This window comes from Delphinapterus leucas, chromosome 4, assembly GCF_059928025.1.
Source record: "Delphinapterus leucas isolate spDelLeu-1000000601 "Yukka" chromosome 4, BTC_Dleu_Yukka2, whole genome shotgun sequence".
NCBI classification, from domain to species: domain Eukaryota; kingdom Metazoa; phylum Chordata; class Mammalia; order Artiodactyla; family Monodontidae; genus Delphinapterus; species Delphinapterus leucas.
In genome coordinates, this window is record NC_143132.1 from 80,478,689 (window position 1) to 80,494,916 (window position 16,228).

The following is a 16,228-nucleotide window of genomic DNA, read 5'->3' on the forward strand; positions in this document are numbered from 1 at the left end:
TCTTCATGACATTTTTTTTTTCTTAAATTCCATATATATGTGTTAGCATACGGTATTTGTCTTTCTCTTTCTGACTTACTTCACTCTGTATGACAGACTCTAGGTCTATCCACCTCATTACAAATAGCTCAATTTCATTTCTTTTTATGGCTGAGTAATATTCCATTGTATATATGTGCCACATCTTCTTTATCTATTCATCCGATGATGGGCACTTAGGTTGTTTCCATCTCCGGGCTATTGTAAATAGAGCTGCAATGAACATTTTGGTACATGATTCTTTTTGAATTATGGTTTTCTCAGGGTATATGCCCAGTAGTGGGATTGCTGGGTCATATGGTAGTTGTATTTGTAGTTTTTTAAGGAACTTCCATACTGTTTTCCATAGTGGCTGTACCAATTCACATTCCCACCAGCAGTGAAAGAGTGTTCCCTTTTCTCCACACCCTCTCCAGCATTTATTGTTTCTAGATTTTTTGATGATGGCCATTCTGACTGGTGTGAGATGATATCTCATTGTAGTTTTGATTTGCATTTCTCTAATGATTAATGATGTTGAGCATTCTTTCATGTGTTTGTTGGCAGTCTGTATATCTTCTTTGGAGAAATGTCTGTTTAGGTCTTCTGCCCATTTTTGGATTGGGTTGTTATTTTTGTATATGGTTAATTTCATTCTTTTACATGTAGCTGTCCCGTTTTCCCAGCACTACTTATTGAAGAGACTGTCTTTTCTCCATTGTGTATTCTTGCTTCCTTTGTTGTAGATTAATTGACCATAGGTGTGTGGGTTTATTTCTGGGCTTTCTGTCCTGTTCCATTGATCTGTATTTCTGTTTTTGTTCCAGTACCATACTGTTTTGACTACTATAGCTTTGGGAACTGCTAGTAGGGATTATCTTTGGGTGGAGATGGACTTTTTCCTCTTCATGATTTTGTGTATTGACAGTAAATATGTGTAACTTTTATAATCAGGAAAATCATTTTCCTTAAAGAAAAAAGGGGGAATCCTGCCTGTCCCTCAAGACTGTCACCCACTAAGACTCCCCAGATCCCAGCCAAAATGAATCTTCTATAACTTCATTATTGTGCTTTTACCTTGTATGATCATATTCCTTCATATTTGGCATTTGCATAGTATTTTTCTTCTATGCAGTTATAAATTCATGCCTAACAACAATAACCATACTTTCCAGGCTTAGCTTTTCAGAAAATGGCAGCTCTCTTCTCTCACTTGAACCTGATAATACTACACATAGACAGGGCAGGTCTAGTCTCCCAGGCTCTGATTCTTGGAGGGCAGGTGCTGGGAGTCTTTGTCACTGTCTCCCAATGCCAGCCACAGTGGGTGCTCACTGTGCACTTGCTGGACTGAATAGAATTCCTCTCCCCATTATAAACTTGTTTTCCAGTCAATCCTGAGGACGACTGGATGGCAGCATAAATGCATTGGGTGATGGGATTTCATGGGTGCAGGTGAGGCCTTTTCTTCTCTCCTGAAACTGATGCCGTTACCCAAGCCCATAAGGATGAATTTTCTGGGTTAGGGTGTTCCTGCCCCAGTTAGAGTGGAAAGTGTCTCTGGGGCCATAATGCACTCCCCATCACATCACAGAACATCCTCGAAGGCTGCTGTGAGAGTCACAGACGAAGTAGAAACCAAAGCCACACAGGGAGCTGGGAATAGGGTGGGGGTGGCAGTCCCAGAGTCCCAGTGCACCGCTTCTCTGCCTCCTGCTTATTACCGTGGAGCCATTACTGGTGTGGGTAAAGCACACTTGCCAAGGTGTGAAGCGTTCTGCAAGAACAAAGAGCCTGGAGTTGGGCTTCAGTCAGTAAGGGGATCTATGGGTGGGGTGGGCATGGAGGATGCAGGTACGAATCTCTCTCTCTATTGGCCTTTTCTCTTTGTGACTTGTGTCTTTCTTCTCCTTAAGCAGCTGGTGAGGAAAAGAGAAGCCAGGGTCTCATTTTTCCTCCTTCACCCCTAACATACACACCTTAAAATAACCAGCAGATAGCAAAGTAGGAACCAGGGGAAAGGCAGCCTGGGGAGGTTGCAGAAGCTCCCCCAAGACCCAAACGGAGAAGCCTAGTGCCACCCCAAGGCCCAGCTCACCAGTTGAAAGGACTTTATAGAGATTTAAGGCCACTGTAAATTTGGCAAGCACAAATCTCAATTTCCAAACTAATTGAAATCTATTTTTCTTTCACTCCTCTTTTGAGCTCCCATTCTCCTGAGATTCAGGCAGAAACCCAATCTCAGTCGAGATGGCGTTACATCTGAGTTCCAGGGAACTTGCAACGCTAAGGCATTACGTGCAGGGGTCGGGGAGTAGTCTTCCGTGTTATCTGACCTCTCAACACTACTCAGGGGTCCCTCATTCACGATCTCATCACTCAGCTGCTTCTTTGCCTCTCCAGGCATGGAAGCTCTTCAAGGCTGCCTAAGGTCCAATCTGCCTGGACTAGAGCCCCGTGAAAGCCTTGCTCTCCAAGGATTTGCTGGTCCTTCCTAGAGCTTTGGCTGGGGACACGGCACAGGGCCCTCTCTCCAGGTCCTGAGACAGCCTGGTTCCTCTCAGTGTTCTTTCCAGCCCCACTCCAGGGGACTCTGTTGTAGGTAAGGAGTTATAAGCAGGGGTGGGGAAATATTTGTTTGCTAGGGCTGCCATAACAAAGCACCACGAACCGGGTGATTTCAACAGTAGAAATTTTTGTCTCACAGTCCTGGAGACTGGAAGTCTGAGATCAAGGTGTCAGCAGGGTTGGTTCTTTCTGAGGGCTGTGAGGGAAAATCTTCCATGCCTCTCCTCTAGTTTCTGGTGGTTCACTGGCAACCTTTGGCTTGGAGAAGCATCACCCCGACTTCTGCCTTCATCTTCACATGGCGTTCTCCCTGTTTGCACGTCTACCTCTAAATTTCCCCTTTTGTAAGCACACCAGTCATACTGGATTAGGGGCTCACCCAGCTCCAGTATGACCTCATCTTAACCAATTGTCTATTTCCAAATAAGGTCACATTCTGAGGTACTAGGGGTCAAGACTTCAACATATGAATCTAGGAGGACATATTCAGCCCATAACAGGAGGCGGGCAGGGCAGTTCATGGGGAAGAGGGATGATTCTTTTCTCCACTTACTCCTGTGCCTCCTCAGGATTTGTATGTAAACAATTTGGCTGTTCCCTTGGGACATCATTCCTTTAAGGGTTTTAGGCTTTTGAAACCAACCTTCTTTTCATTCTGCTTTCTGCCCTACTGCAGCCCTTCCCTGAGGCGCTGGATGAACCACGGCTTCATCATTTGAATCCCAGCAAGAGCAAAAGGAAGAAAATAAACCAGTCACTATCTCAAAGATGCTGTCCTGCCATGTAAGTAAGCATTCCTTTTCCTGGAGTGTTGAAAAGAGAGGCTAAGAGGCCAGAGGAGCTTCTGGGGGAGGATTTGGGGGTTTGGAATTCCAGTTGTGTCCTCTTTGGAGACAAGAATTGACAATGAGCAGTTGTTCCCTTAGCAAGTAAGAAAAGAGGGACAAGCTTTTTCAAAAACATTTATTTTAAAATTTTACATAATCTTTGGGTAATTCAGAACTAGCTTAGTCGTGATTCAGAAGTTTCTGAGACTGATGTCTCAACTCCAAACCAATATCAATAGCTTATCTGATTGATGGAAGGATTTCAGGACCTCATGATATAGAATGAACAGACGGCTACTGAAGAAAACAGAACACCTTAGAGACAGTGGCTTTCCTACAGGACTCGGTCATAATTTTTAAATTACCTGTCACAAATATTAAACATCTTATCAGAATAATGATAATATCCACATCTTATTTGCATTCTACCAGTTTCCATGTAGAGAAAGCACAGAATGAAATTAACTTGATCCCTTAATAATAACAATTAAAAGCTAGCATCTACCCAGTGTAGTCTTAGTGTCCACACCAACATCTCTCTCCTGATGATGGAGTGCCACCTTCCTCTGCACTCAGGACTCATGATTCAAAGATTGTGAGGAATTCATGGGCCCAGAGACATGGAAAAGACTCATGTTACACAGCAGCCAGTGGCCCCAGTGCTCTGCCCATCCCCGAGCAGATCAGGCCTAAGCTGCAGGCAGGGAGGAGGAGGGGCACGTTCTGCACCCTCCACTCCCTCGGATGGTTTCCAGGGTGTTCTAAGCAGGGTAGGTGTAGTCTCCCAATAGGACATTAACTTCCCTCAGGACAAGGCCCCCTCTCTGGCCTTCAAAGCAGGGTCCTGCCCAGATGTGAGCACAAAGCAGGTCCTTAGTAAAGGAAGGGAGGAATCCAGTATGTACTGAGCACCTACAATATGCCAGGTAACCCTCACAGCACCTGTGAAGCAGGCTTATCACCCATTTTACAGATGTGGAAACAGAGGCTCAGAGAGGAGAATTTGCCCACGGTGGCATAGCGAGTAATAGGGGAACATCACTTTGAAAACCCAGGGCTTCTCACTCCAGAGCTCTTTCTACTGCCTACTCAAGCCAGTGGTTTGGCAGCGAATGAGGACTCCAGCTCCAAAACAGCTGGTCTGGAGCTCAAACATTCGAGGCCCTTGAGCACACAGGGCTAGCTTTGGGAGTCCAGAAGCCTGGTCCAGTCCAGTGTGGCTCCCCGTCGGGGTAGGGGACTTAGCACAATGGTCCAGGGAGTGTGTAGACAGACCACAGTGGGTAGGCCTCTGCCTGGAGACTCTGGTGTTGCTCCCTTGCAGGGAGGGGTGGAGGGTACAGCAATCTGATACACCTGGTGAGAATCAGTCATGATCTCCAGGGTTCTGACCTCTGAGAGCTACTTTAAGTCCTAGGAAACCCCATTCCCAGTCCCTGAGAGACCTTTCACAAAAGGCCCGTGAAGGTCAAAAAAAAAAAAAAAAATGGGTGAGGATATTTTAAAGTGGAAAATGCTTAAAAGTAATTTTGGAGGAGGAAGAGTAAAGGGAAAAACAAGATTGCAGGAGGAGGTTTGGGGGTAGGCATCCAATAGGAAGACTTGGATATGGTGTGCACGCCCAGCGGGTAGGCTAGGCTCAGAGCAGGCGAGCCTGGGGAAATCGGGCTTTTGGCATCTGGCTTGCCTGGCATCTGTCACGGGGCTGCACTTGCTGCCTCAGACATGAGGGAGGGGGCTTCCTCAAAAAATAACTTGAAGTTCATGTAAATTCAGGCAGATCTTAGCGAATAAATATGGGTAATACAGGCAGAAAGGAAAACACATCTCAGATGACTCAGACAGAATCTGCTTGACATGTTTCTCCTCTTCTAGAATCCACTCCACAGCCCCCAGCTCCATGAAGCCCTCTATGACCCACTGACACAGGAAGTGTGTGGCCCCTCCTGGTGCAGAGATGATAGCAGCACAGCAGGCCCACCACCCTATAAGCCCACAGGGCACCGAGCACACTGAATCCATTCGGTCACTCGCACTGAGCTGTAAGCAACTTGAGGATGGAGACTGTACCTTTTTTTCTGTACTCTCATCTCCTCACATATGGAGAGGGCTGTGGGTTCATCAAGACCCTCTTCTCACCAGCACCAAGGCCAAGGGCCGCCACACCAGCGGAGTGATAGGAACGCTGCCTCTCGCAGGGCATGGACCTTAGGAGCAGCTTAGTTCTGGAGGAACTGACTGTGTTTCCTATGCCTTGTGACACTTAACTTGCCCCTCAGAGGCACCTTGTAATGGGCACAATCATAATATGGGAGAGTTTGTTTGTTTGAAACATGAAATCAGTGTCTAGGTGTAGATTTCAAGCGTGACAGAGCACTGGTTTGCAAGAATAACATCATTCCAGAGGGGAAAGCAGCCCAGCTTTGGCAGCCCTGCTGGGAAAGGTGGATCTTGCATTTACCTGTGCAGGGGAGGGGCAGAGAAGACTGACTGGAAGGAATCCTAGGCGTGTGTACATGAGTGTGGTGGGAAGCTCTCGATTCACACACCCCCATGACAAAAGGGCAGGCTGGGCCTGGGTCCCTGCCCTTGGATTCCTGAAGGCTCTTGCTGCCTGGAGTGCAGGCAGTGATCATTCAGGAACAGCCTTCCTGGGCCCAGGGTGGCCAGGAGACCAGCTGTAAAATGCCTGATGGAGAAGGGTGAGGGGGCCTGGCCGGGCAGCTTATGCTCCGCAGCGAATGCTCCGGAACCCAGGCAGTGTGGCTTTTCCAAGCAGGTAAATGTCGTCGTCCGTGCCCCGGTTGAGGTGCTTCACCATGTTCTTCTCAAAGAGGAGTGGGTGGTAGGCGCCCATCGTGCAGGCGCTGTCGAAGAACTTCTGGTAGTAGTAGCACACGTCAGTCTTGCGCTTGGATGGAAGAAACTCGTAAATATCCACCTGGTCACACAGTGTCATCATGATGATGATGCCTGGAGAGGCGAGCAGAGGTGAGTCCTGCCCAACACCCCACCCCAGCTCCCCAGAGTGCTGCCCAGGGAGCCCAGCAGCTTACGCCCCCAAATCTGGGGAGGCGTCTGTCTGGAGTTTCTGAGTGTGATTCCCAGTCTGAGTTGTTCTGGGAAGCCAGTCCAGCAGGCTGTTCCTCTGGGTGCAGGGCCCTATGCACCTTCGTAGGGTTCGTGCTGCCCTGCTCAGCACCCAGGTCAGGGCCTGGTGCACAGCAGGTCCTCCCTAAACACTAATGGGTTGGAGGGCTCCATCATCAGTCAATGAACTGATGACTGTCCATAAGCTATATGAAGAGGCAGGACAACGTGACTGAGGAGACAGAACCATTCCGCGCAGATACTGCCTTCTAGCATCTCTGTATCTTGGAACAGCCTCTTAGATGGTAACTTGGGAGGCGTTTCTTATATCAGTACCTGGAGGAGCAGCGTGGGGAGGGAAGGCTTCGTGCCTCAGGTGGGAGGAGGGACAGTTGGCACAGGAGCATGCCATGGTCTGTACTGATGCGCTCTGCTCAGTCAGGCGGGAGACAAGAGCCGGGAGGGTGTGGCCAGGTTGTGCTCTCAGGGAGGGTACAGAACACTCAGGGTGCAGACCCAGCAAGAGGTGGGAGACGCCTGCCACCACCCACGCTTGTCCCCACCTGGCTTGGTCATCTCCTGCCGGACACGTCCTGCTTGGGGCCTCAGGTTCTTCATCTGCCCCAAGGGGGTGATTTACCCACTCTTCCTACCACATAGGCTATCGTTAGGATGCAATAACATCATGGCTCTAGACTGCTTTTGTCAACCATAAATATAGGGAATCTTTATGATGAACAGTCCTCACTAACAGCAAAACTGTAAACTGCTAGCAGCAACTCTGTTCTAGAAGAATCAGACATGGGAAAAGCCCCACCTCTGCCCTCTGGCTGCCTCCTGGTTCAGTGGGGGAGAAAAGACACCTCTGCAACTAACTGATGAAGGCACAGCAGAAGTGCTTCTAGAGATGATGGGAGGGAGTCCTCTACGAGAGAGGGTCCTGGTGCACCTCCCGGAGCACTGCTGTGGGGCCTGGCAGGGGCTCTGGCCATGAGGGGTGGGCAAGGGGGAAAGCCTGGCGGTGGCGGGAATAGCATGGGCAAAGGCAGGCAGTAGGGCGATGAGAAAGTGTCCCAGGAAGCTCTCATCTACTTCTGCTCAAAAGGGGTCCAGGGAGAGCCCCCTAATGCACCCATCCAAAAGTGGAAGAGAAAGGTATGAAGACGATGGGATGCTGAAAGCGCCTCCAGCTCTTTCTATCAGGAAATGCCTCTGATAGTAAACATTTATTTGTTCGTTTGCTCAAGGAACATTTAGCTCAGGGCTATCCTGCGCCAGACCCACAAGGATGAGGCAAACGCAGTCCCCGCCCTGAGGGACTTTGCAGTCCAGTAGGGAAGGTGGGGGGGGGGGCGGGGAGCCGTAGGCAGCCCTGGAGGCTCGTGGAAAGCGACCGTGGTCCAGCTGAACTCAAAGTGAAAGGGAGGGAAGGGCAGATGGGCCATCAGGGTGGAGAGGTGTGGAGTAGGTCCAAGAAGAAAGTCTGGAGCCAGTATACAGGGCCCCCAGCACTCTGACCCCAGCCCACCCCCATGTCAGCACCCACAGCTCCATTCGTGGCCCCCAAACCCGGCTAAGCCTCACCACTCAGGCTTCTCTCAGGGCCACGACTAGGGTGGTCACTAGGGTGAACAGATTTTTGAAATTCTGAATAAAATATTATTGACTCTTCCTTTTTCCACAGATTCTAATATGGCCCAGGACAATAATGACATTATTACTGATCCTGTCTTTATCTAAAATTTTGATATTTTGTCTATTATAAAATTTTGCATTAATTGTGATTTTTTTTTTAAAAGATACTGTATTAAGATATCACTTGTTTCTGAATTTCTTGGCACCTCCTTAAATCGTACACCTGAAGCAAGTGCTTCGCTGGCCTCATCTGAGTCTCAGCCCTGCTCCTCCCGTTTTCTTGCCTCCTCTTGTCTGTGCTTCCCATTTCTCCATCTCCACCTGCCAAATCCTCCCCTCTCCCAGGCCTGGGCCAAGTTCTCGAAGTTCTCAGACTGTCCCTCTGGAAGGGGTCCTCTCTCCTATGGCAACGGGCTGGTCACTCTTTCCTGGCACAAACTGAACGTTGCCGCCGACACCTGACTGAACTCTCCCACTGGACACCCTGAAATTAAGGAGGCGGAGTCTATCTTATCGACCTCTGTGTCCTAGCTGGAATTTGCCTCAGCGTACAAACACAGCCAAAACCTAGCAACTGTGTGGTGAATGAACAAACGAATGAACGAATGAGACCCCAGTAGAAGGCTAACCTGTTCTAGAATCAAGCACAAGAGGTCCTTCCCCAGACATGGACTCACCGAGCATCCCAGAAGAGGGGGGGTTTGGCTGAATCTGCTCGGGGGAGATTTCTTGAATGACGTCCCACAGCTCCCAAGGCATCTGGGGCTTGAGGATGTAAAAGGGCTGATCAGGATGAAGCTTACGATAACTCTTGAAGTTATTGAAGAAACTGTAGTCGGGATTCTTGTACCACTGAAAAAGAAGGAAGAGGTCTTGTCAAGGAGAGCAACGTGCCAATGCCACTGCTGCCCCCAGGGGGTCATCCTCGTCTGAGGACTTGAGGGGAGGTGGGGAAGGACTAAGGCAGACTCCTGAGGCACAGCCCCTTCATCAAGACAATTCCAGACTTCAAGCTCTCACTTGATAGTGGGGGAGCCAGCACACAGCCTGTGCTCAACAAGCTTTGAGCTTGTTGACCCTGGAACGGCTTCAGACTTGAGGATCCTAGAATCTGGGAAGGATATCAGAGCTGAGAGGGCCTCTTGGCCCTATCTAACCCCACCTCTCTTTTTTAAAGGGGTGAAAAAACGGGGGCACAGCTTGCCACATCTGTGGATTCACAGTCCTTGACCTGACCCAGGCAAATTTCAGTTCTAAGTGAGATCAACACAAAACTGGAAACTGCGGTAGTGAGAGGACGGTGCCAGGGATACCAGAGCCCATCAGCTATTGGTGTGTCCAGCATAAGAATTAAGTGTCCCAGGAACAGTGCTCTCTGTCCCTCCTCCCTAAAGCCATTCTCCCATGGCCACTGCAGCCCGTATCAGGGAGAGGCCAACTGACGTGTGTAACAGTGAGAGGGCCATTCTGGAGAAGCTAGACTCCAGCAGGACTGAGACTTTCTCCTTCCCTGGAAAAGCTGATGTTGCAGATCTGGGCCCTCTGCTTAGCAAATCAAGTCCCAGGGAAGGTGACCCCCCGACACGCACACATATTCTGTTTTGCTCCTCTGTACAATGGGAATAACCATGCTTCTATCTATCTACTTCTTTACATAGCTATGAGAGTGAAATGAGAAGCATCCAGAAATTGGAAGTGTGGGAAGAGTGTGGTAATATTACGTATAGAAGTGATAGTAACCACTGTCTATTCCTGCTGGTGCCCGTCAGGAATAATAATTGTATTACATGAACACAACCCACCCCAGACGGTGGGAAATCCAGCCACTGTTACACCTGGTACAGACCATAATTGGGAGACAAATACATGGCAGTGCAGGGTGGGCATGGAGAGCACTGGTATAGGACAGGAATCCTTCTGAACCGCTAGTCCAGAAGTGGGGTGCCCTAAAACGGAAATAGCCAGCCCTCAGTGTGGTCCAGGTCAGCCGTGACTTTAAAACCCAGGACCTCGGGGAAATCTGTAGACAAACAGGTGACTCAATCCCAATTTCCCATGGACGCCCACTTACCTTTGGGATATCTGAATGGTAAACAGACGGGTCCCATACGATTAGGATTCCTTCATTGTACAAACTGTCTTTGAGGAAGCGCCCTTCTGTGGTGACCAACTGCAGGAAGAAACAGACAAGCTGTCACCTGGACATTTACATGTGAATGTTGGCTTGTAGTAATAGCTGACACATTATAAGTACCACCTGAGGCCCCAGAGCCCCATGAAGCTTCTGAGTTTTGGTGCAGCACTTAAGAAGAAGGCAAAGATGCCAGCCAGAGCTGTGTGGACCTGAAAGGACATTTTGTCATAATCCATCAGCCATAGAGTAGAAAGGGTTCCACTCAGACTTTTGAGGTTGTTGGAGCCAAGGGTACAGTGAAAATGGCTCTGGGTATAGTCCCCTGCAGTCATACCTTATATGGGAGTCAGGGGGGTGAGGTTTAAAGTCAGAATCTCATATAACCAAAATGATCTCTGAAAAGCCCTTCAGTCACCTATAAAGTCCAGCACATAGTTATTACAAAGCATGATGGAGACGGACACAGGACATCTCAGAATCTAATACAGGCCATGGTTTCTGCAGCACCGGACCAGATGCCAGTATCTGTGGTTGAGCACCAAATGAAGTAGTCGGCTCGTGTGGAGGGACCATGGCATATGCAGAAACATACGCTTAAACGTGAGAATCTCACCAGGCTGGGGCAATGCTCATGTGCACCGTGCTGGGGAACCAGCCACTGCTCCTCTCCTCCCCACACTCCCAGGCTCCCCTGCTGTCAGGCTGGCCTGGGCAAAATGTGACTGTGATAAGACTCCATGGGACAGATCAGTTTTGCAAAATCCATGAACAGCCTTTTAAAAAAGCAGAAACTAACACACCATTGTAAAGCAATTACACTCCAATAAAGATGAAAAAATAAAATAAAAATGAAGTATTTACTGTATACCCTTTGACTCAGTAATTTTACATTTTGGCATTTATCCTAAGAGAAGTTAAATTTGGGAAAAAATTATGAACAGAAATGTTAATTAAAGTACTTATCAAAATATGAAAAGTGTGGTAGCAGAAGGTGAAAACTACTAGACTTATTACAGAAAGACCTGGCTCAGTTCTTGGCTTTGCCACTCGTCTGATGACCGTGAGAAGGTCAGACAGTTGCCCTAGGCCTAGTGCAGGTAACACTGCCCTGCTGTCTCAAACAGGAGGTGTCTTGAGGATCAAATGCGGCACAGGAGTGAGTGAGAAAGAGAGAGAAGGGGCCCGAAGGCTTAGCAATGAAAGAAGCTGTGTCCCTTTTAAGGGACAGAGTTGTTTCGTGTGATCTGCTGTCAGTCACCTTAAAAAGCAGGTGGGAGATGATGTTGCCCAGGTGTAAAATGAACAAATGGCAGAAATCAGAACAAGAATTGCCTGGAATTGAAAGCAAGAATCACAACAATAATCCCTCCCCAGGAATTCCCTGGCGGTCCAGTGGTTAGGACTCGGCGCACTCACTGCCTGGGGGCCCAGGTTCAGTCCCTGGTTGGGGAACTAAGATCCCCGCAAGCCGCACAGCATGGCTCCCCTCCAAAAAAAAATCCCTCCCCACCTCAATCACTCACCATCACGAGGAGGCTGAGACTTAATCAATGTCCCTGCAGTATCTGAAGAATGACTATGGGAAGATGGGTGGTCTGTACAACCAAGAATGGCAATTTGCCAAGACCCTCTAAGGTCATTCAGCTACCCCGTCCCCACACCTTCCCCCAGACGTAGGAAGGTCCTGGGAGCCTGAAGAATATAATCTCATTTCCTCAGTGTATCTTTGAAACAAGAACTATTGGTGGTGGGCCCACCCTGGCCAGAGATTGTGCAGTTGTACTGGGTGCTAAGGAGCCCCCAGGCAGTCACAGGGTGCCAGAGTGAGGATGGCCATGAGGTAAGTGAATGTTGAGGGACAAATAAGACTAGGCAAGTCAAGGGAGTGAGGAGGGAGAGGGAAGAGGACCTGGACAGAAGAAACGACGTGTGCAAATCCCCAGATGTGAGAATACATGGCAGAGACTGCTAGGTGTCACCCCATACCCATCCTCTCTTTCTTCCTTGGTAACAGATACCTCAACACATGGCTACCTAAAATAAAGACTACCTGAAATAAAAATTTCCCAGCCTCTCTTACAGCTAAGTATGGCCATGTGACAAAATGTTGGCCAAAGGTGTGTAAGCAAGTGTGACTTCCAGGAACTGTTCTTAGAGTCAGGATCATGCCCTTCCTTGTTCATTCCTCCTTCCTGCTGGCAAAAAGTGGATGTGATGGCTGGAGCTGGAGCAGCCATCTTGGACCATGAAGTGCAAGTCACGTGTTAGAACGGCAGATGCACAAGGGAGAAGAAGCTTGAGTTCCTGACCCTCTGGAACACCATACCAACTCTAGACTTCTTTTACATGAAAAATACATTTTTATCTTGTTAAGCTAGTGTTGAGAGGTGGGCAGAGTATTCCTGTCACTTGCAGCCAAACCTAATTCTAATTAGTAGAGTGAATAGCTTTTTTGGGAATTGCAGTTTGCCCAGTGGCTTAGATACAAAAGGAGAGCCAGAAGGGGTCAGAGAAGTGTAGGCAGGGGCCACACCAGGGAGCTTAGCGTTTCCTCAGTAGATTACAGGACCAGTGAAGGCTTGTAAGTGAGAAGAATCCAAACCGACCCGTGTTCTGGAATAGAGTTTTTACAGAAAAGGAGATCAGATAGAAGCTGCTGCTATAGCCTAAGTAAAAAATGATGGGGAAATGAAGAAAAAGAGCTACAACTGTCAGCTGTAGGCTTGCAGACTAACTGGTTGTTGAAAGTGAAGAAAAAAGGGGTCAAGGTGACTCCTGGACCTCAGGCCATTTCCTAAAATGAGAACTTGGAAAGAAGAGCAGCTGGTATGTGCCTTTGGGAATGGAGTGGGGATTTGAAGTTCAAGGATGAGGCAACTGACCTGGAGTCCCACAGGTGAGCGGCCATAGGAACTAGGAGGGGCCCCACACCTTCCAACATTAAGCACTGTCCTCTTTCTGTGGAGAACACGGTAACTCACAGCACAGGAATTCAGCGCTATAGCCCAAAGGCAGAGTGTGCATCCTGGCAGACAGGGCTTTGCAAGGTAGACATGTTTGAGCGGGTGACAGGGAGGCCCCAGGGGGAAGTGGGACACCCTCACACTATTTTATACATGACTTTCATGACTGAACTCTACAATTTCACTCCCTGTCCCATCCCACTCCACCCCCCACTCAAAAAGAAATCTGCCGGTATATGGAAAGTCTAAGCCTTAAGCTATGCTTCTTTCTGTGCAGAGGACCTGACACCAGGTGATTTATCCCTACTCACTTACCTTCTCTGGGCCCCAGGTGCCTTATTTATAGGACATGACCATCCTGTAAGTCCCTGCCTGGGTGACCAGCCATGTCTGGACAACATCTCAGTCTGTCATTTGTCCAACTGCAGCACAAGTGACTTAAAAATAAAGCTCTTCTCAAATGCTCCTGTACGCACCCACATGCACAGTCTGACCTGAGTTCAGGGATCCCCAGGGCCTCATGATGAAGAAAGCAAGTCATTGCCAGAGCAACGGAGCCCCCAAGCAGCACATGCCAGGAAAAGACTACACTTGGGAGATGGACTGTTGCTGTTTAGCAACCTGTTTAAAGTAAACTTTCCAGTCATAAAGTAAGAAATAGTCACTGCAGAAAGTTAGAAAATACAGGAATCCGCGCGCGCGCGCGCACACACACACACATCTATCTACATACATTTAGAAGAAAATAATCATGCATAACTGCATTCTTCAGATATTTCCACTGTGAATATGTGAGTCTTTTATCTTACCAGCTCTTTCTTCCCCTCTGTTATGAACTGAATTATGTCCCCCCACACCAAATTCATATGTTGAATCCCTAACCCCCAGTGTAACTATATTGGAGATGATAGGGCCTTTGGAGAGGTAATTAAGGTTAAACAAGGTCATAAGGATGGGGCCCTAATCTAATAAAACTGATGTCCTTATAAGAAAAAGGAAGAGACAGCAGAGATCTCTCTCTCTCCCCCCAACCCACATGCACATGTGATGGCATAGAGAGAAGGTGGCCATCCATAAGCCAGGAAGAGCCCTTGTCAGAAACCAACCTTGATGACACCTTGATCTAGTATTTCTGGCCTCCAGAACTGAGAAAATAAATCTCTATGTTTCAGCCACCCCATCTGTGGCGTTTTGTCATGGCAGGCCTAGGAAACTAATACACCGTGTGTGTGTGTGTATGTGTAGATATTGATATCTCTTAACTATAGAGTTTAGGCTTAGTGGTTTTTTTAAACTCAAGACAACAGTCCAGTTTGACGTCTTCTCGCTTACCCCTCACAATATTTCCAAGCCCCAAACAGGGCTTGAAAAGGAAACTCTGAGAGGTTATGAAACTGGCCCAAGATCACACAGCTAGGAAGGGATGGAGCTGGGTTGCAAATCAAGGTATGTCTGACCTCCCACTGTACTAGGCAATCTTTCAAAAATGTTAAGGGATGATAAAATAAAGTTTGTGTTCTGGCCGCCAGATTTGCAAATTTGCCACAGTTGCAAAGCTAGCTAGTGCTCTAGGAAGACAAAGAGGTCTTCAGGGTCTTCCGTAGACCTGAAAAATGATATGAAGGCTCTGGGCCTTAAGGGAAGACCTGACCATTGTAAACTGGACCTGGACAGGGAAGTGCTAAACAGAAGGGCACCACAAATTGAAACCCACCACAAACCCCAAATCAGAGGGGCCCGTAATTCTACCTGGAATCACAGGAAAGGTCATCCAAAGAACCATAATATATTAGAGGAAGTAAATGTTGGAAAGTACTTAAATGTTCAAGCAAAGGAGATTGAAAGAATAAGCTGTGAAACTCCCCCACAAAGGAGTACTATGCAGCTGCAACAAAGAATGAGGAAGATTTCTATGAACTGATATGGAGTAGTTTCCAGAAGGTACTGGGAAAAGGCAGAGTGTAAAAGAGCATATATAGTCTACTACATTTTTGTAAGGAGTAAGGTGAATTAAAACATATATATATTTATATATATATTTGTCTTTACAAATAGAAACATAGAAGTATAAATCACACAACAGTAGTCAGTTACCTACAAAGGGTGGTGGTGAAACAGGGTGGAAGGAATTCAGGAGTGAGTAACACTCACCTTTTTGGATACCTTTTTGGATAGTTTTGAATTTTGGAAGCATGTTAATATTCTGTGTATTTTTTTTTTAAGTAAGGAAAAGGAAAACCTAGAACTGGAACAAAATGAATACAGTTGAATTTCAAATGAATTCATAATCGAAGTGAAGAGAAACAGAAGGACTAATCGAGGTAACTTAGGGTTACCTCATTATTTGGCCATATCCCCTCAGTCTTGGGCAGGGTGTGAAAGAGAATTGCAAACAAATCCTAAACTTTGATAGGTTTTATGTAGAGATACGCAAAACAATTTTCAAATTACTTTAGATGTACTATAGATATGAGCAAATAAATCAGTGTGCTGATGTTGTTAGAAGGGGGATTCTCACTTTGAAAGAAGGGGGGGGTTAGAAATACACAATGGGGAAGGCAAGGAATACCTTCATGTGGAAAGACTGAGGTATCAATTTAAGTCTGTTATTTCTAAAATAGGTATCTTTGCATGTATATACATGTGTCTATGTAGGTGTGTATACATACACGCGTATGCATATGTATAAATGAATGAATACACATGTATGAGTATTGTGTGTGTACATGCATATATTTCCTCTACCTGCTGAAAGGGCCAAGAAGGAAAGACAACCTCGTTAGGCATGAACATATCTAGTACCTAGATCTTGGTCTCTAATACCATTTTTCACTTAAAGGAACCAGGGCTCCTTGGGAAAAACTGGCATATCCCAGAAGTAGGGTAGGATAGTATGGGGAAATAAAACTTCCCAGGATCTCTCGGCACTCCTGCAAAAAGCCCCAGGCTCCTGAGACTCTTTATAAACAATGAGAATAAAATCGATAGCTATT

The 16,228-nt window shown here is 47.3% G+C and overlaps 1 protein-coding gene across 10 annotated transcripts in view; it reads right to left on the minus strand.

Annotated features, from left to right (window-relative positions):
- Positions 1-3,535: 3,535 nt before the first annotated feature.
- Positions 3,536-16,228, minus strand: part of ST6GAL1 (ST6 beta-galactoside alpha-2,6-sialyltransferase 1) — a 140,284-nt gene continuing 127,591 nt past the window's right edge. For all 10 annotated transcript variants that reach the window (XM_089910704.1, XM_022569968.3, XM_022569958.3 and 7 more), the window contains 3 exons: positions 10,210-10,308; positions 8,816-8,990; positions 3,536-6,386 (listed from right to left, as the gene is read on the minus strand). In XM_089910704.1, coding sequence (XP_089766830.1) covers positions 6,139-6,386; positions 8,816-8,990; positions 10,210-10,308 — 522 coding nt within the window. In that variant the 3' untranslated portion in view covers positions 3,536-6,138. The remainder of the gene's footprint in view (positions 6,387-8,815; positions 8,991-10,209; positions 10,309-16,228) is intronic.